Here is a 25,042-nt window from a genome sequence, read left to right on the forward strand (position 1 = left end):
TCTAAAAGCTGTACGAGACTCTCTAGGAAGGGTGTTGCACAGATTACTTGTACCAAATGTCAAAAAAAAGGGCATAATATAAGAAGATGTCCATTGAACCATGCAGCTGATGCGGTGGCTGCTGAAGGTAGTGGAAGGCAACCTCCTTTGAACTCCAACAAGTGCAGAAAATGCAAAGGACTTGGGCACAATGTCAGAACTTGTCCATTGATTGCCTCAGAGACAACTAATACCCAAGCAACACAAGAAACACATGCGTCTGCGTCTACAACAATCACTAAAGTAGACAGTGAACCTTCAAAAAATATGGCAGCCGCAAAGTCCAATTAAGGTATATTTTTTAATCACCGAAACTTGCATATTTTTTAAATTAAGTGTGTTTAAATGGCATGCTTACTTCATGTATGTTTCACTGCTCAATAGTCAATATCCAAACTGGTGAGGTGGCAAAAAAAATTCATGTGCAATCCTTAGCTCTAGAGTTAAGTTCAAAAAGAGTTCGTCGTACTGCCTGCTGTTTTTTCTGTCATGCTCCAAGCCAAAGCAAAAAAACTTGCACCTGCGTGTGAGCCTAACTTTGGAGATCCAGGATGGCTGCTGTTGTATCTCCAGGAAAGGCAAAAGAAGAAAACAAACTGTATGTTTTTGGCATTAAAAACTCGATCTAATTTCGAACTATCAGTCATTACTCTTTGCTGGTTCTTATTTCAAATGTATTTTGCAGGCACATAGGTTGTTGGATGAATTGGATAACTTCATGGACAATAATGAAGACAGTTGAAGATAGTCATATGTTGCTGAACTATGTTGATGGCAGTTACTTTTTGTTAATTTAGTTAGTTTTGACTATTTTTGGGACTTCTTGTAGTGGAAGGGTTAAAATGCGTTGGCTTCATTGAACCAAGTTGCTCAAATGTTGGTTGTTGTAGTTTTTTTTGGATTTTATGGCATTAGCAGACAGCTTGTTTGTGTAAACGTTGGCTGTTGTAGTTAGTTTTGGTGGCACTTTTGGCATTAGCAGACAGCTTGATTGTGTAATTCTGACTGCATAACCTTTATTTAACTCTATAAGCTATTTTGTTGAATTGGTGCCCAATGGAAGGGTCAAATTACAAGCAAAATTCTGTCCTTTAACAACTTTATTGGCTAACCATGTTAGATATTTCGTTGGAAAAGCTCCAGGTGGAAATGTCCATAAATAGGCTTCAATTTTGTCCATTTTCTTTTTTGCTTCCACAAGTTTCCAGTGACCAAACCAATTCCCAAACAATTCAAAACCAAAAAACTAGTGCACTTGGCTACTTATCATTCACATTCAAGTTTACAATGAATCACATTTCTCCTCAAAAGTTCATAACATACTACCATATTTCTCTTGACAACATGTACAAATTCAGGAGAAATTAGCAACCATGTATTTGAAGGATCTACAATATGTCCAAAACTAGTTCAACATTTTCAACTCCAACACATCTTGCTTTTGTCTTCCATTGCTAGCAAGCACGGTAGTAATTAAAACGTAGCAACACAAACAAACACATGCCAATATCATTAGTTTCACTTCTGTTCTCAATTTTCGGATCTCAAGTTTCAATGTTGCATTTTCTACTTCCACACGTCTGAGGTCCCTCAATAATGAAGCAATTACATTCTTCATCTTCTGAGATATGGGTGGATCGTACCATAGAAAGAAATTACAAGCTCTAGATTTCTGCATTCACAATTAATTCATAGTTTACTTCAACAAAATTCATTAAATTTTCATATTTGAAATATGTTTACCAAGAACCAAGAAATAGTACCCCATAGTTTTTGCAGCCGTGAAATCTTCTCGAAGGATTTGATTCTGTCCACGAAGTTACTACTCGACACTCTTCAAGGTAGTGGCAGCGCACAGCTAGGTCTCCATTATAGCATTCATCCTTTCCTCGATAAATCTCCGTTGCTGTTTCAAATCGATTTGCGCCATTATTACTCGAAACGCTACCTAAACTTGATATTGCTTTGGCCCAATTTCTCCTTACCTGCATTTGCAATGATTCTGTACACAATCTGCGAATTTACGCAGACTATCCGTTTCTTGGATGAACCCTAGCTCTTCAATTCAACTTAAGCTCCTCACTTTGATTTCAGAGTCTAAAACTCCTCACTTAAGCTCCTCATTTTGTTACCGTTTTAGAGCCCCATAAGTGATGTTACAAAAATAACCCTCATTATGTGGTCAATTTCCCGCCTACTTAATTTTTTTTGGTGGCGCCGCCGCAAAGGGTCTCAATTGGACTTGCATTTTAAGTTAAGGTATCCAGTTAGTCAAGAATAAAATAAAGGGACTAAATCGACACAAGTATAAAAGTATAGGGACTAAATTGGCCATTTTCCCTTAGAAGTATAGGGAGGTTTCTAATGTTATTCCAAAATTGTTTTTGACTTTTGAGATTTCCAAAGTAATCATGAGCTGGGCTGAAAAAGATCATATTCTTTGGGCTTCCTCCAATTTGACGGGCCACTGTGTCATTTACTTCAAAATTGCCAAGATTAGGGCTTTTGGTCTTTCATTCAACCCCGCTTCTTCTTCTTCTTCTTCTCTGACACTGCTCCTGCTTTTTCTCCAAACATCGAAAATGGTAAACTTTTTCCTTCTCTCCTATGCCTCGGAATTTTGAAATATTTCGCATTTTTCCGGTTAATATTTTATTCAATTTTTTAATTTTTACTTTTAATTTTTTGTAGCCTTCCCACAAGACTTTCGTCATTAAGAAGAAGTTGGCGAAGAAGAAGAGGCAGAACCGACCCATTCCTCACTGGATTCGGATGCGAACTGGCAATACTATCAGGTTTTTTTATTAATTTGATTAAGCTCTAATTTGAGATAATTAGTACTCTAGCCGCTGCTCTTGCAATCATATCCTGTGTTTTTTGATTCGTTGTTTGTGGGCATCAGGTACAACGCAAAGCGGAGGCATTGGCGTCGCACCAAGCTAGGGTTTTAGATGAAAAGTTTTCGAATACCGTTGTTGATAGTGTTAATTTACTTGTGACAGTGTGTGTGTGTCTGTGTGTGCGTGCGTGCGTGCGTGTGTGTGTGTAGTTGTGAAAGAATTATTATAAATGGGATTTAAAATGTGAGTCATGATATTTAATTGAATTTGGTAATACTGTGTGTATTTACTGTTGGATTAATGATCCTAATGGTGATGAATTTATCTATTTTTAGTACATCTTTAAAGTGGCTTTCCTTGCAATGATTTGGCTTTTGTTATTTTTCTGTATTAATTTGGCATGATTTTGTTTTGGGGCTATCTTGTAATGATTTTGAATATGAGAAAACGGCATTGTGGTTAGTAGGGTTTTTCTTCTGTTCCTAATTTGGGATATACGATTTCATGAAATTAGGCAACCTAAAGTTCTATAGAACTGAACTTTTGGATTGGAATTAATCACTAGAACTGAGCTTGTTGATTGGTATGAATTAGCAGGACTAGCTTGTACATTGGTTGGTTTTGTAAGAATTGAACTGGTTGGTCTTTATGTGGGATGACAATGAACTACCTACTAGGAGAAGAGATATCCTTTTTTTGGGTCTATACGACATATGTGATGCTCAACCTCGCACGATATCACCTTTTGTGTAAACATTGGTATTCTTGGTCTCTTTAGCAGGTGCTCCTAATCCATGTGTAACTGTTTTTATTTCTGTAGACTTGGGATATTTCATTCCCTTGTTGGCAGGGCTGTTAAATTGGAAGTATGTTGCCTTGCTTAGGTTTGGAGTTATGGTAAATGTCAAAACCTTTTTCTTCAATTATTCCAGAATTGAGTTTGCTTGATCATCAGTTTCTATATATCTGGCATTTGGTGGTAGACATACATTTTCTGGCGTTGTTTTGCTGATTAAAAGCATATATTGGGCATTGTTTGAAGGGGTCTCAGTTGTTCTGAAGCTTGTGTTGAATTAATGCAGAAAGTATGTAGAGTTTGTGCATTTATCTTGATCTGTAGAATGGAAATGGCTGGCTGCCTTTATTGCAATAAGGTCCTCTAGGTGTATAAAACTTGGACGCATTTGACAAGATGTACAGGGCATCCCTGCCCTATTTGATTCTGTTAAAGCTTCGGTAGGAAGCAACATTTGTTGCGGTATTGGGGATGCATATTCTTGAATTTTGGAAAGGGTGCAGTTCTAAAGTTGATTTTGCACTATATCGTGTTATTTTTAGGAATTTTTGTAGAAGAATATACTGTATCGATTTGATACATGTAAGGTAAAAAAGTAATTGAAAAATGTGTTCACAGAAAACGTAAAAGTTTGTCCGTAGAAAATTACGATCCAAACATGCGGAGTCCTAGGATCTTGCAAGTGGTCCTTCTAAACAAGGGAAAGAAAGCAATGGCCATTGTGCATGTTGGGAGAGTTTAGAACAGAGAGTTCAAAGAGGATGGGACAAGGAATTGGTGGTATTATGTGTGCCAGGTTATTCGCTGTTATGTAAAGAGCAAATCAATCTAGTTAAAAGCATATAAGCTTTATGGTCGTCATTGAATAACACTTGTACGTTGCCCAATGCCAACCCGGCATTGAAATGAAAACAATTAAATGATCCTGAAAGCTACATTTAGCGTGTAAAATTTTTATGTTTAAAGTCTCATTTCAAAGCAAGACCAAAATGGCAATATACAATTCCTCAATTTATTTTTTATTAACAAAAAAAGGAAAGAGGCCCATTAATCTTCGATTCAAATTATTGGTACTTATTATTCATCCTGTGTGGTGGAGACATGGAAATTCTAATTTCTATGTAATCCATCCATCGAAACATAAAGTCCAATCCACCCATCGAATTATCATAAAATTTAAAAAAAGAGCTGTAATTTTAGTGTATACTACTTGGTAGATATAAAAATTACTACGTGTAACATGTTCAATCATGACAATATAAACTCTCATTTGTCATTTAGAACCTTCTAACTTTGTTTTCTTTTTCACTCTTAATCGGAAGAACCTTCCAACTTTATTTTATATTTCTCTTAATCTCGATAAATTAATATTTTATAAATTAATAATATCTATTAAATAATAATTTTTTCAGTGCCATCTTGGGTTAATGAGCTAAATTAGTAATTTTAATAAAATAATAAGATAATAATTTTTTTTTGAAAAGCTTATATAATCCTTTGGTTCCGTTCATATGATAAATTAATAATTCACTAAAATTACACATCATATTTTACTAAAATAAGGGTATTATTGTTTATTTAAGTCAACCTGAATCTCATCCCTATTTTTTCTTATTACATCTAAAAGTTTTGTACTTGAATTAAATTATACTTGTAAATCAAGTTGATATTGATTAGTTTATATTCCTTGGATTTTTATCCTCCTTTTATTAATAGAATAATTCATATTTTTATAAGACAAAATAAAAGTTTAGTTGATTAGATTGACTATTTTTCTGAATTGTGAGTACATTCAGATAAACTAACAAATTTTTAATTTATTGATTAGTTAATACCTTTCTAAGTTAATAGAATTTGTATCGTCCCAAGATTATTATTTATAGAGGTTTTATTGTGTCACTATATGCGATGTATCTCTATATATATTGTAGGTAGTTTATAAGGATGGCAACGAGGGCGGGCACCGCACTGGGGGTCATTGGGGTAGGGGCCGGGGGGGGGGGGGATTTTTCCCCCGTTTAGAAACGGGGCCTCGCCCTGCCACCCGTTTGAAATATATATATATATATATATATATATATGTACATAATTATATATATAATGATATTATCAATTATACTACTAATTATACATGTTTATTAATAAAAATTATTAATTATTTATACTAAATTTATTAATACATTTATGTTAAATTCCTAACTACACTTTATACAATAATAGTTTTTTCTAAAAAAAAATAATAATAATAATTTAGTGATTGTATTTGTATCAAAAGTGAAAACTTGATTATTTTAGTTATATTTGTTTTATTAACCTTTGTTTAATTATTTTTATCAGTTTCAATTGTGAAGTTAAAATGAATAATAATTTAGTGATTATTTGCTCAAATTTAATTATAATAAAATTATATAATAAAATTTTTTTAATTCCATGGGTGCCCCGGGAGGGAAAACGGGACGGGGGCAGGGAAATTAAAATGCAACGGGGCGCGGGTTGGGAGTTGAACAACCCACAAAAAGTAAAAGTATTTTAGAGCCCCGATTAATGATAACTGCCTAACGTTACCCTCATTTTATGTTCTAACCATACACTTCATCGTCTGCTCAAACGCAAGGTTGAGAGCTGGAGAAAAGGTCGGGTGTCTATGATTCGTCCGTCTTTATAGGCCTTCCAAGGACGTCCCCGACCTGCCAAATATAAGGAAAGGAGGTCTCTGAATAGCGTGGGCTTCCAAGTGCATCCTCTCACTTTCAGACCATATCTATATAAGTTTGGGGGAGGGAAAGGCATCAGTTAAAAAAAATATAAGAGTAGAGCCCATTAAGGAGGGGAGATAGAGAGATTTAGTACTCTTTATCTTTCTTCCTTTATTATAATAGAATTGACTCTCCAAACACAAATATAGAAATCATGGCCTCTGATCTTTCTTTGGAAGAGATCAAGAATGAGCATGTAGATCTCGTAAGTATCCCTACTGAAAATGTAGCGGCATTGTTGTTTTGTATAATTGTCGTATTTTATGGACAACTTGATAATGCAGGCATGCATGCATGCCAAATTATCAACTTGAACAAAGAAAACAAAGAGTTGAATGTTTTATGTGCAAAGAAGATTGCTAATACTAAAAAGCCTTGACAGGAAAACATCCCCATTGAGGAGGTGTTCAAGCAGCTGAAATGTAGCAGGGAAGGCTTGTCTGAAGAGGAAGGAGCGAAGAGGCTCCAAATTTTTGGACCCAACAAGCTCGAGGAGAAAAAGGTCCATTACGTTTTCTCTTTGCTTAGAGATTCTTTTATTTATCAAACCAAACAGCGAACTGAGTTTTGAAGAATATATATATATATATATGTTTAATAACAGGAAAGCAAGCTTCTTAAGTTCTTGGGGTTCATGTGGAATCCTCTGTCATGGGTTATGGAATGTGCAGCTGTGATGGCAATTGTTTTGGCCAATGGAGGGGTAATTTTCTATAAAACTTTCAGAATTTTGCCTCAGAATATGAGATTAATTTTGTAATATATTATGGGCTGATATTTTCTTTGGTTCCAAATGCAGGGCAAGCCTCCAGATTGGCAAGACTTTGTTGGTATCGCCGTCTTGCTCATCATCAACTCAACTGTTAGTTTCATTGAAGAAAATAATGCAGGAAATGCTGCTGCAGCACTCATGGCTGGTCTTGCCCCCAAAACCAAGGTACCATTTTGTGTTTCTCTCATTCATCATAGTGAATACTTTGAAAGAGTTAATCAATAAATTTGAGTCCTCATTTGATCAATTTGAAGGTTTTGAGGGACGGTAAATGGACGGAGCAGGACGCAGCAATCCTGGTTCCAGGAGACTTGATTAGTGTAAAGTTGGGAGATATTATCCCAGCTGATGCTCGTCTCTTGGAGGGAGATGCTCTCAAGATTGATCAGTCAGCCCTGACTGGTGAGTCACTACCTGTAACAAAGAACCCTGGTGATGAAGTCTTCTCTGGTTCCACCTGCAAGCAAGGTGAAATCGAGGCTGTGGTCATTGCCACTGGTGTCCATACCTTTTTTGGCAAAGCTGCCCACCTTGTTGATAGCACCAACCATGTCGGTCACTTCCAAAAGGTAGTGCAACTTCTTGTTGGAATGTGAAAACATTTCATTTAAAGAATTGACTTTTATAGCATGCAAGAATTAATTTGCTGATGTTTTCTGAATTCTATTAGGTGTTGACTGCCATTGGGAACTTCTGCATATGCTCCATTGGCTTGGGTATGGTAATTGAGATTGTAGTGATGTACCCAGTGCAGCAAAGGAAGTACAGAGAAGGAATCGACAATTTGCTGGTTCTGCTAATTGGAGGTATCCCAATTGCCATGCCAACAGTCTTGTCTGTGACAATGGCTATTGGGTCTCACAGGCTATCAGAGCAAGGTGCCATAACAAAGAGGATGACAGCTATTGAGGAGATGGCTGGCATGGATGTCCTCTGCAGTGACAAGACAGGAACCCTCACCCTTAACAAGTTGACTGTTGACAAGCAAATGATTGAGGTATTCCCCAAGAACATGGACAAAGACAGTGTTGTACTGTACGCTGCTAGGGCTTCTAGAACTGAGAACCAGGATGCAATTGATGCTTCAATTGTTAACATGTTGAGTGACCCAAAGGAGGTAATGAATTGGACCCGTTCTGAGTTCTAACAAAAGAAGGCTTTTTTTTTTTCGACTCCATTTTCCCATATGGTTCATGCCTGTGAGCCTTGTTTGATCTTTGTAGGCGAGAGCAGGAATCACTGAGCTCCATTTCCTTCCTTTCAATCCAGTAGAAAAGCGCACAGCAATTACCTACATTGACTCCAATGGAGATTGGCACAGAAGCAGCAAGGGTGCTCCTGAGCAAGTAAGATAAATTAACATTCACTTGGTGTCAAAATTGCACTGATTTACATTTCGGTTTAGATATCTAACACTTTCACTGCTCCACCAGATTATTGATCTTTGCGAACTCAAAGGGGAAGTGAGGAAGAAGGCACATGACATCATTGACAACTTTGCTAACCGTGGCCTTCGTTCTTTAGGTGTTGCCCGACAGGTGAGCTGATATGAAACTGAATATAGAATTATCCATTTATGTCACCTCACCCCAGGATTCACATCATTGAAAACTTCACGGTTTTAGTACAGCTAAAGATGATTGTGTAATATGTCATAGGCTGTACCTGAGAAGAACAAAGAAAGTGCTGGTGGCCCCTGGGAGTTCATCGGTTTGTTGCCTCTCTTTGACCCCCCAAGACACGACAGTGCAGAGACCATCAAGAAAGCTCTTGATCTCGGTGTTAATGTCAAGATGATCACTGGTGACCAGTTGGCTATTGGCAAAGAGACCGGTCGTAGGCTCGGAATGGGCACCAACATGTATCCCTCGTCCTCCCTGCTAGGCCAGAGCAAGGATGAGTCCATTGCTTCAATTCCCATTGATGAGCTAATTGAGAAGGCTGACGGCTTTGCTGGAGTCTTCCCTGGTAATTTTGCCAACCCATCGCATTAAATGACAAGAGATATGACTTGTTTCTCAACGCTCTTAGTACCATAACTACCACTAAATCTGCGCAGAGCACAAATACGAAATTGTGAAGAAGTTGCAAGAGAGGAAGCACATTTGTGGAATGACAGGAGATGGTGTGAATGATGCCCCAGCACTGAAGAAGGCAGATATTGGTATTGCAGTGGCAGACGCAACTGATGCAGCAAGAAGTGCATCTGACATTGTTTTGACCGAACCAGGACTTAGTGTCATTGTTAGTGCTGTTTTGACAAGCAGAGCTATCTTCCAGAGGATGAAGAACTATACCATCTATGCTGTTTCAATCACAATCCGTATTGTCTTGGGATTCTTGCTCATTGCCCTCATCTGGAAGTTCGACTTCTCACCTTTCATGGTCCTGATCATGGCTATCTTGAATGATGGAACCATCATGACCATCTCCAAGGATAGAGTGAAGCCATCCCCTGTGCCTGATTCATGGAAGCTCAAGGAAATCTTTGCCACTGGTGTTGTCCTCGGAACCTATCTTGCCGTCATGACGGTGGTGTTCTTCTACCTCGCAGCTGACACTGATTTCTTCTCGGTAAATTCTTTTTCCTTCTGTTGATACATACGAGGACAAGTTAACCAGCTGAACTAAAGGCAAGAACAATATTAATTAACCAATTCATTTCGTTTTCTTTGAGTAGAATATCTTCAAGGTCAGGTCAATCAGAGATCACCCAGATGAACTCACTGCTGCTCTTTACCTCCAAGTTAGCATCATCAGTCAGGCACTGATCTTTGTTACTAGATCAAGGAGCTGGTCCTTTGTCGAACGCCCTGGACTCTTGCTTGTCACTGCTTTCTTTATTGCCCAGTTGGTGAGTCCCTTTGAACATTTTCGCCAACTTTCTTGTCAAAATGTGGAAACCTTTTGTCATCACATATATGTGCAAGCATGCCTAACCGATTCTTAACTGCCTGCGTTCAGGTGGCTACCTTAATTGCTGTCTATGCAAACTGGAGCTTTGCTAGAATCCAAGGTATTGGATGGGGCTGGGTTGGAGTCATCTGGATCTTCAGCATTGTCACCTACTTCCCTCTTGACGTCCTCAAGTTCATCATCCGCTATGCATTGAGTGGCAAGGCCTGGGATTCCATGATCCAGAACAAGGTATAATTGGAAGCCAAAACCATCCATCTCCATCTTATCATAATACACTTCATGAAGACATTATTTTCATTGTAACCATTCTAAACCATTCTAAACAAAACCATCCATTTCCCCTTTTGGGACTGTTCAGACTGCTTTCACCACCAAGAAGGACTATGGCAGAGAAGAGAGAGAAGCGCAATGGGCCTTGGCTCAACGCACACTTCATGGACTTCAAACTCCAGAATCTGCTGGCTTGTTCAATGACAAACACTACAGAGAGCTGTCTGAAATCGCCGAGCAGGCCAAGAGAAGGGCTGAGGTTGCAAGGTATAAACATGATCTTATCGAGAGCTGTTCTTGTTTCCAAAGATACAAATGAAGACAGAAGTCTATTCCATCACAAAACTTTTATACTTGCATGTGATTTTTACAAGTAAATGTGCCTTTTTGTTAACGTAAAATTTCTCAAAAACTCACTTTATGTTCTCACCAAGGGCTATGTTGCAGATTGAGGGAGCTTCACACTCTTAAGGGACATGTCGAATCAGTGGTCAAGCTGAAGGGATTGGACATCGAAACCATCCAACAACACTACACTGTTTAGGAGAAATCATGTTCAGAGGATCAGATTGTGAATCAATGAATTGAAGGCCTGGAAATTTGGAGATCAAATCAGCATTCTTTCGACATCACATTATCACCATTTTAGAAGTGACAGGAAAAAAAAAAAAAAGAAGAGGCTCATTGATATGATTATGTAGAAAACATTATTATTGGTTTTCCTCTCCATATGATAAAATCAATACAAGAGGCTTGTTCTCAACCGCTTCAGATTTTGTAAAAGTTCATTTTGTAGGATTTTATTTCAAATTTTTAGAATTATCTGTTCTTTTTTGCTGTTTTTTAAACAATGGATTTTTTTTTCCTGCTATCTATTCAGAACTGTGTAATCGGTAATAAACTGACTGTTAGGAAACTACAGAAAAATCAATTTAATTTTGAGAGTGCTTTTGATGAGCAGTCTTGCCTCCCCAGGCATCCATTTCATGAAGACAACACACATGTTGATCTTCAATAGTTTAAGAAAGAAGGTCTCAAATTGAGTAAGCTATGTTTATAACACCTTCATCAATCATTAGCAACATGTTCATGTTTTGGGGGGAAAAAAAGATCAATCATTTGCCCAATTTTTCAAAGAATCAATTTTGTGGGTTTCAATCTCCGAAAATTCCTAAGCTCAAGAAACGTATTGATTGCCCTCTAAAGAAAACCTCAATGTTGGTGATATATTGCAAAAGGCCATTCACCTTTCTTTAAAAAAGGAAAAAAAGATCGCAATCCTATCCAATGCGGCTGTAAGGTTTTAAAATTTAACTAATTGATTGTTTTAAATAACTAGAAAAGTTACTTATAAAATTCATCTTAGATTATTTTTCAAAAGTTTCTTTACAGGCGGAAACAAATTTATTGTTAATTAAACCATAATTACTTCATTGGATAAAATACAAGAAACCCCCTTATAGTTTCGCAAAAAGACACCTTACTCCCCTATCATTTAGAAACTTCCATATGAACACCCTAAACTTTATAATTAAAGTGAAAATTACCTTCTGAACCAGTTGAGTTACAACTTACAAGTAGCAAGTCGAATACCCAAAATACCCTCATTTATAATAGAGAGGGAGAGAGAATAAGAACTGACGCTCTCTCATTCGTCCTTTGTAAGGAGAAATCGATTTATAATCCAATGAGGTTGTAAGGTTTTAAAATCGATTGTTTTAAATAACTAAAAAAGATACTTATAAAATTCATCTTAGATTATTTTTCAAAAGTTTCTTTACAAGCAGAAACGAGTTTATTGTTAATTAAACCATAATTACTTCGAGTTTTTTTTTTCAACACAGTACTCCTTATCCAAGAATATCAACTCATACTTGTAGAACAACCATGCAGCACTTTCGGTAGAGTCATCAAAATGTATCCCTTCAATTGCATAAAAGAATATCATTACCACATTTGGTTTTCTTAAATTATATTGATCACCCTTGTGTAAAACATTAATACAGGATAATCTTATTGTAAAAAGTTACTATAATTAGATTTAACTTAAAACATTATTAAAGGAAGTCAATTAAAACATCAAACATCCAAGTCTGATTGTAATTATTTTGTACGAGGACCAAAATAAATAAAAAAAACTGATTGTATATGTTTTGTACGAGGACCAATAATTTCTATCCTCAGTACATTATGGGACAAAATTCTGGAGCAGAAGTTCTGCCAAATCGAGTCGAACTCAAGTAATATTATATTTGATTTTGAACTCGAATGACATGAGTGCTACTCGAAATCGAGCTCGAGCTTGAACTCATCAAGAAGGTCAACCTCAAATTTCACTCGAGAAAGTTGCAAAAACACTCAAATTCGACATAATAAGGTTCGAAAATAATGCCATTATTTCATATGTATTTTTAATTATTTAATCCAATACTCGTTAACTCGTCAAATTCTTAAATATTTGATCCTTAAATTCGAAATTGACTTCATAATACTTTGAAATAGCTCGACCTCAATCAAACCCAATTCTAATTAAATAGCTCGCAAACTCGAATGAGCTAGCATTACCCGTCAATGAAGAGTGACCATCCATGTCACTCATCCAGAGAATGCCACGTAATTTCCCCAACATTGACATCAGCATTCCCGCCTATTTTCTTTTCCCGCCGAAATTATTTTTTAATAATAGCTTCCACGTTCGACAAAAACCCCCAGCCACTGCCTCAGTTTCTCTCCAAGTACCAACAGAAGAGAAAAGAGCCCTAATTAAAGCATTTCTGCGTCTTCTTCTTCACTCTGTTGTCAGTGTGTGTTGTGCGTGACAGGTTGTCGAATCCTGTGCAATAATAAAACCTGCTCAAACTAAAGTTAATTCTGTAAATAGCGGTGAGCAGGGTCGAATCCACAGGGACTGGGAGTAATTGTTTCTTTTCAAATTCACAGTGACAAGGGGGTGTTTTTATGCAGAAGGTGACAATTTAAGCAATCCAACTAAGAGTAAAATAATAAAAATAAAATAGCCAACTAGAAATTAAAATAACAATTTACCAAAATCAAAGGATTTAGCCAAGGAATAACTTCAGCAATGGTTCACCTAATTGATCATCGATAAGCAAAGGCAATTCCAATTATTTATCAAAAAATAGGTTATAACTGCCAAACAAGCGAAGACAGTCAACCCCTCCTTACTGTGTCGATGATTAAGGTACGCCCGTTAATCACTGCTCTAATTGAGAAATAATTCTAGGTACGCCCATAGAATTTAATTCCCCGATTGCCTTACGTATTAAAGGAGCCCTATTCTAACCAAATAACGCACTACCAGGGTTATTTTAGATTAGCCCGCGTATCCCCCTGACACGAATCTAATCGTGCCAGTTGTCACTATTTTGAGGTAATTAAACAATTACGGATTTAACACCTCAATTGACAATAGATTATTAAATTAACTAATTATCCGGATCCAAGACAATCAATTAATTAAACAACCTTAAGCACTACAATCAGAGAATATGCAAATACCAATAAATAAAAGAAAAAGATAAAGTTAAATCGATCTCACAATTTTTAGGCGAATCAAAGCATCCGTTGTCCCTTGACTAGAATTGTAGAATTAGTTCATAATTAATGAACTAAACCCACAAGAAATTGAAGCAAAAGCTGCGGCCATCAATTCGCAAGTTGAGGGAATTCAATTCGTCTATTTAATAAAGAGAGAAAGCTACAAAAGGGACTTCATAGTTTTCCTTCGATCTGGGCGTCCGCAGGAAGCAAACCAAAAGGAAAAGTCAAAGAAAAACAAAGAACAAGCCTCAGCTATTCAGCCATCTTCCATGCGTAAGAACAAACTAGCTAAAAGGCCAAAAAAAGGGGTCAACAAAAGTTGCTAAGCTAAAGGCTACCCAAAATTTCTACGAGAAGAAAAGTCAAAATCCTAAGCTAAAACTAAAGAAACGGAAAAACTAAGAGGACCAGACAGCCCTCTGCTGTGCGGCGGTTCCCCCAGGGGGAAGAAGACTCCCTACTTCAGCCCTTCATTCCTCCTTTTAATGCTGCGCTCTGCGAATTACCAAAAAGGACTTGTATCTCCTTGTTCCAAAAATGCCCTGGATGCCTGCTACTTGAACTCTTTCCTGATAACTGTCAAATCGGCACTTATTATGGTATTTTCGTTCTACTCCCTGAAATAAATATAAATTACGAAAAGTGAGTAGAATCTAATAATTAATTCACATCAGGTCAAGTAATAAGGAGAATTAATAATAAAATAAATGATAAAATTGCAACCTATCAATTTCCCCCACACCTAAACCATGCTTGTCCTCAAGCATAAGAATAGTAAACAGATACCAAAATGTGATAATGGCCATTGCTCTATCTACCAAATTGCCAAGATACCAAGAAAAATAATAATCAAGCATCAATGATCAAGTCCAAGAAATATCACTTCGGTTAGCTTCTAAACCACAAACTCCTCTAATTTCAGGTTAACTAATATAAGAAAAAGGAATGACACACAACATTCATCAGCAAATGGTCCAACTATTAACCAAAATCTTCAACATTAAATCCATAATTCGGCAAGCTGACTTTTATTACACACTAACACAACCTCCACTTTTTTTTTCTACTTTTCTCTTTTTTTTTTTTTTTGCGATTCTTTTTTGTTTTTTCAATAGTAATAAAAGACTTAGTCGCTAGCCATTTGAGCCTTTTGACGCGAACTCCAACATTGGCCAGATGAAGGAATCCGGTTACTCAGCTTCTATCGCCACGTGACCACGTACTCATAGCAATTACTACTTTTTGACGCGAGAATCAACACTTTTAGGTGCAGATCCCCGGTTACTCAGTAGTAACTAATAGCGGAGTACAGTCAAGTTTATGCATAGCTAAAAATCACAAAAACTCAATATAACACAAGAACCAAAAGAAAACTTGCATCAGCTAGCCTCATTTTCAAACATGGAGAACTAAAGTTAAAAACCGGACCAATTCACATGAAAATGCCAATAATCATTCCCTATGTCTAGGAAAGTTAACCAAAAATTATAAGAGTAAAACAATCATCGATATTCACCAAAGAGATATTTTTGGATTCAACCACATGAACTTGATACCCTTTTATTATTAAAATTGGCAATAGTAGAAATAGAGGCAATAATCCAACATCAAACCTTGGCATGCACTTACGAGCCAATCACTAAAAAGAAAAAAAAATGAATGAAAGACACTAGCACCATAACTGCTCCCCCCACACCTAAATCCTACATTGTCCTCAATGGAGGTAATAAAGTAATGAAAACGAAGAAAACAATGAAACTTCCCTGTTGAACAGCTAAGGGATAGGAGGGAACAGTGGAGGGAAGCCGAGTTCTGAGACATTCTTGCCACTTGGCGGGTGATGTTCGTCACTCGCTCATCTACGTTGTGAATCTGAGCCCGCAAGTGGTGCGACTTACATCAGAGGCCATCGATGGGGGAGGCGCAGAAGAAGAGGGCTCGGGTCTTACCATTTTCTCCAAATGTCATTTCAATCAACAAGAGACAAAAATTGCCCACAGGTAATGTAAACAGCAAATTCAAAGCAATAACAATTTAATAGCCACCGGTGCCTCCCTAGTAGACAACCCAATCAACAAAATGCACAACTCAGGCACCCGGAGACTAGACAAATATCCCAACAATACAGCAATTTCAATCAATACTCACGGGTGGCCCCAATTGGGTCAAATGCAGGCAGTCCAAAATCGCAACAAATGCTCTAAAGATTTAGCAATTGAAATCAATAGGTAAAATACTCCCAGCAAGTCAATTAGACGCCACCAACAGCAATAAGCAATGGAAGTGGCACAGTAGCCTTCCAATTTAACAAACAAATGCAGAAAATACCCAACCAAAGGCACTTCAAGGGACGCAAGACAGAAATCAGCAAAGTAGAACCCAAGTGATACCAAAAATAACCTTAACAAAGCAGTGAATTCAACCAATTTGAATACGTAGAATACGGTCAGAAATGCCTCCCAAAGATCAACAGAGAGCGGCAAAACTTGCCCACCCAAAATCTGTCCAAAATGGCTCCAATTGGACAAGAAATTGCACAACTCAAACGATCAAAACTTAGCAATTGGGCCAAGCAACAGGCAATGGCAACAACCAATGGTTAGAATTCGAGAACAGTTCAGGCACCAAAACCCAAGAATCAAATAGGCAGGCCAGTACAGAGGATTAAGAAATGGAAAGCAACACTGCAACCAGTACCACTGGTGCACAGACAGGAAAGAATTAAATTCAATGGCAGCAACTCAACCGCAAGAACTTAAACTAGAAAATTAATCAACCAGTACCACTGGTGAGTCACAGGGAAAAATAATCAAGCGGCCAATAATTCAATAAATAACAGAAAATACCCCTACTATGGCAGCAATTAAACCCAATTCTGTCCAAAAAGCACCCCCAGAATATGCCTAAATCACCCCTGCTATTAGCTATAAAGAAACTCAAACACGGGGTGGACTGGAACGACTCAACCAAAAACGCCTAATAGGCACAACTCGCTTAATTAGGCAATCCAGAACACAGGATTATCAGATGTTAAACAACTACCATCACCAGTACCACTGGTGAGTGCATAGGGAGAAATTAAAGCAAATAACCAATCCAGTGAACAAAATAGATTCGAACACCCAAACAGCGCCAAAAATGAGCGGAAATTAAAGCCAGAAGCAATGGTCAACTAACTCCCAAAGTACCCCCAAATATCGCAGCAGTTTAACTCAACTCTACCCAAAATTAGACCAGAAAATGTCCAAAATTACTGCCCGCTGTTTTCCAACAAGAAGCCCAAGCAAAGGTGCAAAATTTCGCAATTTAGGGTTCAGAATAAGACAAATTGAGGCAGGAATCGCAATACCTCCACCTGCCAACAATTGACAGGTGGTAACGAGCTGGGGTGGAGCTGGCGGAGATGAGAGCTCACGAGCTGGTGGTGGGCTGGTGGACTTCGTCGACGAGCTGCAGGGGGGAGGAAGCGCGGCTCGCGGCTCGCGGCTGGGCGACAGGCAGCGGCGCGCGGGGCTGCTGTGGTGGTGGTTGTGGAGCTTGAGCAGGCGGCGGCGCGCAGCTCAGCGGAGAGGGGCGCCAAGCTGGTGGAGGTGAGCTGAAGTGCAGCGGCGAAATGGTGGCGGCTGGAGCGCGCAGGTGGAGATGGCGCAACGGGCTCGCTGGGGAGAGAGCTGCGTGCGAGGGCTGATGGACTGGTGGAGGTTGGCGCGCGGTGTCGGTGACGGGCCCCGGCAGATGGTGGTGGCAGATCTGGTGGTCCGCCGCTGGTGGCGCACGGCGCTGGTCTTGGGCGACGGACCAGCAGGGGAACAGAGTAGAAGAAAGAAAGAAAAGGGAAAGAAAGAAAGAAAAGAAAGAAAGAGGAAAGAAAAAGAAAGGATTTTTTTTTTTGTTTTTACGTTGACAAGTCAAGAACTAGCTACGGTTAAGGAGAAAGAAAATTTTTTCCTTTTGATTCCGTACTACTTCCTCTTTTTTTTCCTTTTTTCTTTTTTTATTTTTTCAAAAATTTTTATTTTTATTTTTTTTCTTTTGTAACAAAAAGAAAAGAGGTAGCTACGGTTAAAAGAAAAAAAAAATTTTTAATCCTCACCTTTCCCGCGAACGTGACGCGAGCGCGCCATGAGAGCAAGGGAGCTCTCGGACGATTCTGATCGTGAGCTTCCTGCACATCATCACGCGGGCGCGTCAAGAGGGCAAGAGAGCTCTCAGAAGTTTTTGATCGTGAGCTTCCTGCTCGTCATCACGTGGGCGCGTCATGACTGAAGATCACCTACAAATCAGCAAAAACGAAAATTAACACCCAAAATCAGTCAAATTCAAGGAAGACAGATTTAAACTAACAACTAAAATCAAACAAACAACTAAAAGAAATTGGGTTGCCTCCCAATGAGCGCCTTTCTTTAATGTCTTTGGCTAGACATTATCACGTTTTGTTCATGGAGGATAAAATCGTGTGGCTCGTCTTAATGCTTCATCCTCTATATAGTCCTGATAACCCTCGTAAATAGAATAATCCTTGAGCATACGAGCTACGGGCTTCCATGGACTAGTGAATGGCGCCAAACGAGTCGATGATAATTTGCATTCTCCATTCACTTCTCCCTCACTTGCATTTATTGGTTCAAGATATCTCGCCATCGCCACTCTTAATTTATTCCTGTCATGAAATTCAAAATTGTCTGGTATAATAAAGTCAATTTCGTTAACAGGAATTGAAGAGTAAGAGTCAGGAGAATATTGATGAAGGAGTGGAGGAGATGTCACCGCATTTGGAGATTGTTCACTGGATTCTTTCACGTGAATGGGTTGCGGTTGGGGTTCCATTTCTTCCTTTTTGGCTTCTTTTTCAACTGCATCTGTAGATTTCTCATTTTGACACTCTTGCAGCTCCTCATCACCAGTCAAGCAAATTGCACTCTCATTTTCTTCTAGATCAACAATGGTTTTCGAGGGCAATTCTTCCATTTGAGAAGCCAATCGATTCATTCTGGATGTCAATAGACATAGTTGGTCTGCTGACATAGATGCCGATTCTTGAGACTCATACTGCTGAAAATTCATTGGCCCCGTTGTATAATTATAACCGGAGTTATCCCACCATTCTTGATCATACCCGTTTGGATTAGGGTCATACCACGTTTGAGACCAGGGTGAAAAATCTCCGTAATCATTGAATGGGACACTCAGATTATCTTGATATTCGGGGCACATACTGGTTGAATGATCCCTGGCATAACAAATTTTACAGGTTGCAGCAGCCATTCTTTTTCTAATAGAGTCTACTGCCTCTGCATATGCAGACTTAGCGAAGAAACTAGTCACATCGACTTTCCCGGAAACAAAATCCAGTATCTCACCAAAATACGAAGTGTTAGAAACCATAAAAAAAATTAAGAAAAAAATAAATTAAAAATGAAAACAAGGTTAACTCAAAAAAAAAACAAATTAATCTGACACCAGTCCCCGGCAGCGGCGCCAAAAATTGACAGGTTATCGAAGTCTGTGCAATAATAAAACCTGCTCAAACTAAAGTTAATTCTGTAAATAGCGGTGAGTAGGGTCGAATCCACAGGGATTGGGAGTAATTGTTTCTTTTCAAATTCACAGTGACAAGGGGGTGTTTTTATGCAGAAGGTGACAATTTAAGCAATCCAACTAAGAGTAAAATAATAAAAATAAAATAGCCAACTAGAAATTAAAATAACAATTTACCAAAATCAAAGGATTTAGCCAAGGAATAACTTCAGCAATGGTTCACCTAATTGATCATCGATAAGCAAAGGCAATTCCAATTATTTATCAAAAAATAGGTTATAACTGCCAAACAAGCGAAGACAGTCAACCCCTCCTTACTGTGTCGATGATTAAGGTACGCCCGTTAATCACTGCTCTAATTGAGAAATAATTCTAGGTACGCCCATAGAATTTAATTCCCCGATTGCCTTACGTATTAGAGGAGCCCTATTCTAACCAAATAACGCACTATCAGGGTTATTTTAGATTAGCCCGCGTATCCCCCTGACACGAATCTAATCGTGCCAGTTGTCACTATTTTGAGGTAATTAAACAATTACGGATTTAACACCTCAATTGACAATAGATTATTAAATTAACTAATTATTCGGATCCAAGACAATCAATTAATTAAACAACCTTAAGCACTACAATCAGAGAATATGCAAATACCAATAAATAAAAGAAAAAGATAAAGTTAAATCGATCTCATAATTTTTAGGCGAATCAAAGCATCCGTTGTCCCTTGACTAGAATTGTAGAATTGGTTCATAATTAATGAACTAAACCCACAAGAAATTGAAGCAAAAGCTGCGGCCATCAATTCGCAAGTTGAGGGAATTCAATTCGTCTATTTAATAAAGAGAGAAAGCTACAAAAGGGACTTCATAGTTTTCCTTCGGTCTGGGCGTCCGCAGGAAGCAAACCAAAAGGAAAAGTCAAAGAAAAACAAAGAACAAGCCTCAGCTATTCAGCCATCTTCCATGCGTAAGAACAAATTAGCTAAAAGGCCAAAAAAAGGGGTCAACAAAAGTTGCTAAGCTAAAGGCTACCCAAAATTCCTACGAGAAGAAAAGTCAAAATCCTAAGCTGAAACTAAAGAAACGGAAAAACTAAGAGGACCAGACAGCCCTCTGCTATGCGGCGGTTCCCACAGGGGGAAGAAGACTCCCTACTTCAGCCATTCGTTCCTCCTTTTAATGCTGCACTCTGCAAAATTATCAAAAAGAACTTGTATCTTCTTGTTTCAAAAATGCCTTAAATGCCTGTTACTTGAACTCTTTCCTGATAACTGTCAAATCGACACTTATTATAGTATTTTCGTTCTACTCTCTGAAATAAATATAAATTATAAAAAATGAATAAAATCTAATAATTAATTCACATCAGATTAAGTAATAAAGAGAATTAATAATAAAATAAATGATAAAATTACAACCTATCCGTGCGTGTTTTTCTTCGTGTTTTGTGAACAATTGAGGTCATAGAAATGGCCCCTCAAAAGTTGACAGAATACGAGAGACTGAGACTCGAAAACATCAAGCGCAACGATCAAATGCTTGCTGCTCTGAAGATCCACTCTAAACTCTCCCAACTCTCTGAATCCACCAAGCGCCCGAGGTTTCTCTCTTTCTTTTTCTTGGTTGGTAACATACAAATTATATGTGTAATTTTATGTTCAGGGATATGATATTTTGTGATTGGAGATGTGTAAATTTTTGTATTTAAAGTTGATTATTAGCCCTGTTGGAAAGTGGAATCCTTTGTGAATTGTGTCTATTTTGATTTCGTGTGTGAGTATCTCCAATTTTTTCTTTTTAATTTCATTTTTTTTATTTTGGGTATTGTGCTGGCTTTTATAATTTCTTCAGTGCTGTTATATATCATAATTTTTTTTCCCTGGAGGGGAAGATGGGGAGGGGGAGGAGTCTAGGGGGGAATGGTGACAGTGAGAATCGTATGACACTTGATAAAGGCCCTTATCATAGTTGTGAGAAAGGGGGGGGGGGGGGGGAGGGGGCGTTTTAGAAGTTGTAAAGTTGCAAGTTCTTATGTCTGAATATGTTAATGATTTTTCTTCTTTGATGAGATGTTTTGAATTAATGTACTACTAATCTTGTTATGTATTCTCTCTTTGTTTGCAACTTCAGAACTCAAACTAAGTCTTACAAAGTGAGCCCTGAGAAGAAACACAGAACAGAAACTCCAATAGTCCTTCGCAGGTCTCTCAGGACTCGAGGAGTGGCACCAGATTCCTCGACTGCTGGTGGCCTTAAAGATGATTTCGATGAGACCCAAAGTTCTATATCTAGGAAAAACCCGAATTCAGATTCAGAATCCCCATTAACAAAAAGAGCTTATGAAAGAGGGCCTATCAGTATGAGAGATGCTTATAGAACAGATGCATCCGATAGAAAACTCATTGAGGCAATACTGGATTGCTCGAGAAAATCCAGATTGAGTGAGAGTAATAATGAACTGGATGATACAATTAAGGGAATGGAAGGAAATGAGCTCTTGGGTAGTTTGAAAGTAGGAAGAAAGGTATGGGGTTCCATTGACGTCAATGCATTGAAATTGGAACAGAATAATATTGCACGTGTGGTGCCAGGGAGAATACTGAATGTAAGGTTTTTACCAACTACAGATGCTAGAATAGCTGTTGTAGGCAACAAGTTTGGTGATGTTGGCTTTTGGAATGTTGATGCTGACGCTGAGGATGGGGATGGGATTTATCTGTATCATCCTCATCCAGCACCAATCTCGGGAATAGCGTGTAATCCATTTTCTTTATCAAAGGTACAGATACACTTATTTTGCATGAATGGTAATTTTGCAATTTCAATATTTTACAGTTTATCCTTTCCACATGAACTATACTGGTGCCACTGCCTGACTTCAATGGTATTTCTGACCTGATATAGTCTCAAACCTATCTGCAAAACCAACTTTATCTTAATGTTGGAACCACAGAAAAAGAAAAAAAAAAAAAAAGCACAAAGGAGAAAATTTTTGTTTTAAGGATATAGCTGCTGTCATTTTAAGTTTTTATCCTAATAAGACAGTTTGGCATCTGTGTTCTTAATCAGGAAGTAGTATACTTTCATGCATGTACTCCTATTAAAAATAGTTGGCATGTATGTACATTTTGATAGAATTTGCCTCTGCTTGGTACTATGTTCCTGTAAGTGCTAGCTTATGATGATTGTGGTCATTTGATCTTTCAAGTGCATTGCTTTCTGACAACAGCCCTATGTATTTCAATGCAGATGTTCACTTCTTGCTATAATGGTTTTATAAGGTTGATGGATACTGAGCGAGAGTTATTTGAATTGGTGTATGCTGGTGATCATGCTGTATTTTCTCTTTCTCAAAGTCCAAATGATATGAACTCCTTGTACTTTGGTGAGGGTAATGGACAACTTAGGGTATGGGATGCAAGAACGGGAAAATCTTCATCCTCATGGGGTTTGCACCAAAAAAGGATCAACACAATAGACTTTAAGCCACAGAACACAAACATCATGACAACAAGTTCAACAGACGGTACTGCCTGCATTTGGGATTTGAGAAAAGTTGGTGTTAACGGGTCAACAGCTTTGAAGACTATTAGGCATGAAAGAGCTGTGCACTCGGCTTATTTTTCACCTTCTGGAAGGTTCCTTGCTACTACAAGGTGTGTTGTAGTTGATTTTAATAAGAAAAAAGTTTATGGATTTAATGCACATTGAAAATATGTTGTAATCCTTAGTTATAAAGAGATGTCTTTGGGGCTTAAGGCATTATAAGCATGGCAAGAACTCTCCAACTTTTAGTGTATGTTGATTGGTGGTTTGTGGGGTTCATCCATGCATCTATGTCTCTCTTAATTGTCTTTGAAAGTCATTTATTGAGTTCTCCTCGTATTGAGTAAAATCGCCTATTACTTTTTGGTATATTTTCCTGTTTGAGTTAATCGCCTATGAATTTCTGGAATTAATCTTGTCTTGGTATTCTTTCCAAATGTACAAGCTTGGCATTTCAGACTTAGTGTTCCATACATTCAATCTCTTCGCTCAGAAACATTGGCTTTTTTCTTAAGATAGATTGTCTGCTGTAAAATTTGTCTGGCTTCAGGCACAGGAATTCTTGAACCTCAGTTTCTGACTTGGAAACATGCTTGATATTTCTGTTTGTCTGTGCAGTGCTGATGATATGGTTGGTTTATTTAGTGGAGATACCTATCAAAACATGACAATGGTATACCATAACAACCAGACGGGCAGATGGATTTCCTCCTTCAGGTAAAATTGTCAGTTTAAGAACAATGCTGTTGTTTGTTTTGATGGCTTTTGAACTAATCAGTTGTTTCCTTGAATTGGAAGTAGTAGTCTATGAATCAAAGTGGCTGTATTCTTGATTAATAATGCCTCGAATAGATTGCTTACCGTATGGATTTATCTTTCAATTTTATTCTCCTTTGTCTAGAAAAATTCTGTTTCTTGTAGCTGTCTCTAGGAAGAAAACTGTACATTTCTCATTTTGTTAGGTTTGTTCAATAGACATACTCACAGCCTCTGTCCCAGTTTCATGCAAATGCACACTGCCCCCCCCCCCCCCCACCAAAAGTATTTACAGGGAAGGCATGTGATATGTTTTAGTTTCTCTTTGTTGAATTATTTGGATATATATATGTGCGCATTTTAAGTTGCCAACCTTTATTTTGGCTGTCTCAGTTAGAAATATATTTGTAACTTAAATTGGTTTTTCAGTCTTTGACATGCTTTGATGGTCTTATGGATCTTGTGGATAGCCATGATGCATTGCCATATCATAGGATATTATTTTTACTTATTGTGCGCAAAATGGTGTTGATACTTAAGTTTCCCTTCTTGATAACAATGATACCCTAACTACGAGTCTCTTTTGTTTGTTATTTCCACTTCGCAAAACAGGGGAATATGGGGGTGGGATGATTCTTTTGTTTTCGTGGGGAACATGAGAAGAGGAGTTGACATAATCTCCACCACGGGAAAAGATGTTACTGCAACTTTACAAAGTGAACACATGTCTGCAATTCCATGTCGATTTGACGCTCATCCATTCGAGGTTGGGACGCTGGCTAGTGCTACAAGCGGGGGTCAGGTTTATATATGGAGGCCATCTTGATGAATGAATCCTTGTTTTGCTAGTACGTGCTGGAGATGGTTTTCACTTGCCATGTTTATCTGTTGTACATGTATCCTCGTTAGGTAACTTCCTGTGCATCTTTTGCTGAAAAAGCTTTTAGTGGTGGTAGAATGATCTTAACATTTCTTGGAATGTAAAGCCATTTCGACTCTTAATGCTGGAATTAGCAGTTTGCATTTTGGGTCGTTTTGGAGTCCTCACATGTAATAGTAAAGCATTCAGTATTTTATCCTTTGGTTGGCCTTGCCCAGTCAACTGATAGTGTTCAATCAACCATCATGCTGGCATTCGAACATGTTGTCACGCTACCACTCCACATTCAGTTTCAGTTGTTGGATTTGCTCCGCCCTGTTTTATAACATTGATGGTGCAGTTTGCAGGGTGAATCTAAGGTGGTCTTGAC

General features: G+C 38.0%; 3 protein-coding genes across 4 annotated transcripts; all 3 read left to right on the forward strand.

The window, feature by feature from the left end:
* Positions 1-2,435: 2,435 nt before the first annotated feature.
* Positions 2,436-3,218, forward strand: LOC113692056 (uncharacterized). Its single transcript, XM_027210396.2, has 3 exons — positions 2,436-2,624; positions 2,731-2,834; positions 2,942-3,218. Exons 1-3 carry the CDS (start codon positions 2,451-2,453, stop codon positions 2,988-2,990), a joined length of 327 nt encoding a protein of 108 aa, XP_027066197.1. The 5' UTR covers positions 2,436-2,450; the 3' UTR covers positions 2,991-3,218.
* A 2,814-nt stretch (positions 3,219-6,032) lies between these two features.
* Positions 6,033-11,175, forward strand: LOC113692010 (ATPase 8, plasma membrane-type). 2 transcript variants are annotated; one of them, XM_072054056.1, is made up of 14 exons: positions 6,033-6,636; positions 6,814-6,933; positions 7,036-7,134; positions 7,231-7,368; positions 7,458-7,772; positions 7,874-8,320; positions 8,427-8,549; positions 8,637-8,741; positions 8,862-9,171; positions 9,263-9,777; positions 9,884-10,057; positions 10,168-10,350; positions 10,481-10,659; positions 10,827-11,175. In XM_072054056.1, exons 1-14 carry the CDS (start codon positions 6,586-6,588, stop codon positions 10,861-10,863), a joined length of 2,796 nt encoding a protein of 931 aa, XP_071910157.1. In that variant the 5' UTR covers positions 6,033-6,585; the 3' UTR covers positions 10,864-11,175. The 2 variants fall into 2 exon arrangements, with proteins under 2 accessions (XP_071910157.1, XP_027066143.2); XM_027210342.2 differs by having other exon boundaries at positions 6,036-6,636; positions 10,840-11,175.
* Positions 11,176-20,598: 9,423 nt separating this feature from the next.
* LOC113692100 (uncharacterized) lies at positions 20,599-24,934 on the forward strand. The gene is made up of 5 exons (XM_027210455.2): positions 20,599-21,090; positions 21,621-22,269; positions 22,740-23,146; positions 23,655-23,753; positions 24,405-24,934. Exons 1-5 carry the CDS (start codon positions 20,960-20,962, stop codon positions 24,616-24,618), a joined length of 1,500 nt encoding a protein of 499 aa, XP_027066256.2. The 5' UTR covers positions 20,599-20,959; the 3' UTR covers positions 24,619-24,934.
* Positions 24,935-25,042: the final 108 nt, after the last annotated feature.

The sequence above is a fragment of the Coffea arabica genome, chromosome 6c (assembly GCF_036785885.1).
Source record: "Coffea arabica cultivar ET-39 chromosome 6c, Coffea Arabica ET-39 HiFi, whole genome shotgun sequence".
Taxonomy (NCBI): Eukaryota; Viridiplantae; Streptophyta; class Magnoliopsida; order Gentianales; family Rubiaceae; genus Coffea; species Coffea arabica.

What these genes read in the sequence shown, in the direction of transcription:
- LOC113692056 (XM_027210396.2), top strand. Translation starts at nt 2,451, where the DNA reads ATGAGCTGGGCTGAAAAAGATCATATTCTTTGGGCTTCCTCCAATTTG. An exon ending in TTCTCCAAACATCGAAAATG is followed by an intron (nt 2,625 to 2,730) that starts GTAAACTTTTTC and finishes AATTTTTTGTAG; the next exon opens with CCTTCCCACAAGACTTTCGT. An exon ending in CGAACTGGCAATACTATCAG is followed by an intron (nt 2,835 to 2,941) that starts GTTTTTTTATTA and finishes TGTGGGCATCAG; the next exon opens with GTACAACGCAAAGCGGAGGC.
- LOC113692010 (XM_027210342.2), top strand. Translation starts at nt 6,586, where the DNA reads ATGGCCTCTGATCTTTCTTTGGAAGAGATCAAGAATGAGCATGTAGAT. An exon ending in ATGTCGGTCACTTCCAAAAG is followed by an intron (nt 7,773 to 7,873) that starts GTAGTGCAACTT and finishes GAATTCTATTAG; the next exon opens with GTGTTGACTGCCATTGGGAA. An exon ending in GCAAGGGTGCTCCTGAGCAA is followed by an intron (nt 8,550 to 8,636) that starts GTAAGATAAATT and finishes CTGCTCCACCAG; the next exon opens with ATTATTGATCTTTGCGAACT.
- LOC113692100 (XM_027210455.2), top strand. Translation starts at nt 20,960, where the DNA reads ATGGCCCCTCAAAAGTTGACAGAATACGAGAGACTGAGACTCGAAAAC. An exon ending in GAATCCACCAAGCGCCCGAG is followed by an intron (nt 21,091 to 21,620) that starts GTTTCTCTCTTT and finishes TTGCAACTTCAG; the next exon opens with AACTCAAACTAAGTCTTACA. An exon ending in AGGTTCCTTGCTACTACAAG is followed by an intron (nt 23,147 to 23,654) that starts GTGTGTTGTAGT and finishes TTGTCTGTGCAG; the next exon opens with TGCTGATGATATGGTTGGTT.